The sequence below is a fragment of the Galeopterus variegatus genome, unplaced genomic scaffold (genome assembly GCF_000696425.1).
Source record: "Galeopterus variegatus unplaced genomic scaffold, G_variegatus-3.0.2 Scaffold4575, whole genome shotgun sequence".
Taxonomy (NCBI): Eukaryota; Metazoa; Chordata; class Mammalia; order Dermoptera; family Cynocephalidae; genus Galeopterus; species Galeopterus variegatus.
In genome coordinates, this window is record NW_007730686.1 from 131,831 (window position 1) to 132,997 (window position 1,167).

The following is a 1,167-nucleotide window of genomic DNA, read 5'->3' on the forward strand; positions in this document are numbered from 1 at the left end:
AAAATCAAATAGGGTTTTCATGTGAATTGGGGGTGACTGGGAATATTCACTTCTCTCAAGAAACAAGACAAGTCCTGTGCTTGAGGCTTCCAGGGAGAGCTGACCCACCTGGCTTACTTTGTCTTGCTACTATCGTTATCTTGCCCTAGGTCGGACTCATCTCAGGCACAGTCTTCGTGGTTCTCGGATTGACTGTTCTGGCAGTGGGCTTTCTTGTGCCCCCTAAAATCGAAGCGTTTGGCGAAGCTGATTTCATGGTGGTCGATACGCACGCTGTCCAGTTCAACGGTGCCCTTGACGCATGCAAGTTGGCAGGAGCCATTCTCTTCTGCATTGGGGGCACGTCCATGGCAGGGTGCCTGCTGATGTCGGTGTTTGCAAAAAGCTACTCCAAAGAAGAAAAATTCCTTCAGCAAAAGTTTAAAGAGCGAATTGCAGACATCAAAGCCAACACCCAGCCCATTACAAAAGCTCCGGGCCCAGGAGAAACAAAGATTCCGGTCACTTTGTCCAGAGTTCAAAATGTCCAGCCTCTATCAGCAACCTGAAATCTTCCACACCCCAGTCCTCCCCTCTGATTTACACACATTGATGTTAAAAGAAGCACGCCAGTTTTGGGGGATGACAAGGATTTGGTGTTGACCTGGGCTGTGCTGGGCTGTAGGCAGTGTGGTATGTGAGCTCACACCTGCACAGTCTGGGTGGCTCTGGTGAAGGCTGAGGCCACTCGTCATCCCATGCACAGGCATCCAGCTGCTTCTGTGTGCCCACCAGGACCCTGTGGAACCCCTCTTTCATATATTGTGACTTCGTGTTATTTTCCGTGTTATTTGAAAGCGCTGAACAGTTTAGACCAGCCTACCAACAACTAACGTGGTTCGTTTTCTTTTCTAATTTTGATTTTTCTAATCTTTCTTGCATAGTGCTGTCTTCCATTTCTGTCTCATCATGTGTAAGATATTGTCCTGTGTGCTCATAGAAACATGAAATTCTCTGATTTTGACCCAAACATTAATCTTTTAACTATATCTTAGCACGAGGTTCCTGATATTGGATAATTTATCGGCATTCTCCACAAATCTTTTTGCTTTCTCTGTTTTTTTTTAAAAGAAAGCTAAAATTGCCAACTTCAGAATCTTGGCAAAAATATTAATATTAGGAATATCT

At 45.1% G+C, this 1,167-nt stretch overlaps 1 protein-coding gene across 1 annotated transcript in view; it reads left to right on the forward strand.

Annotated features, from left to right (window-relative positions):
• NRSN1 (neurensin 1) overlaps window positions 1-1,003 on the forward strand; it is a 15,606-nt gene extending 14,603 nt beyond the window's left edge. Inside the window, exon 3 of the mRNA XM_008587870.1 lies at window positions 150-1,003. Coding sequence (XP_008586092.1) covers window positions 150-548 — 399 coding nt within the window. The 3' untranslated portion in view covers window positions 549-1,003. The remainder of the gene's footprint in view (window positions 1-149) is intronic.
• Window positions 1,004-1,167: the final 164 nt, after the last annotated feature.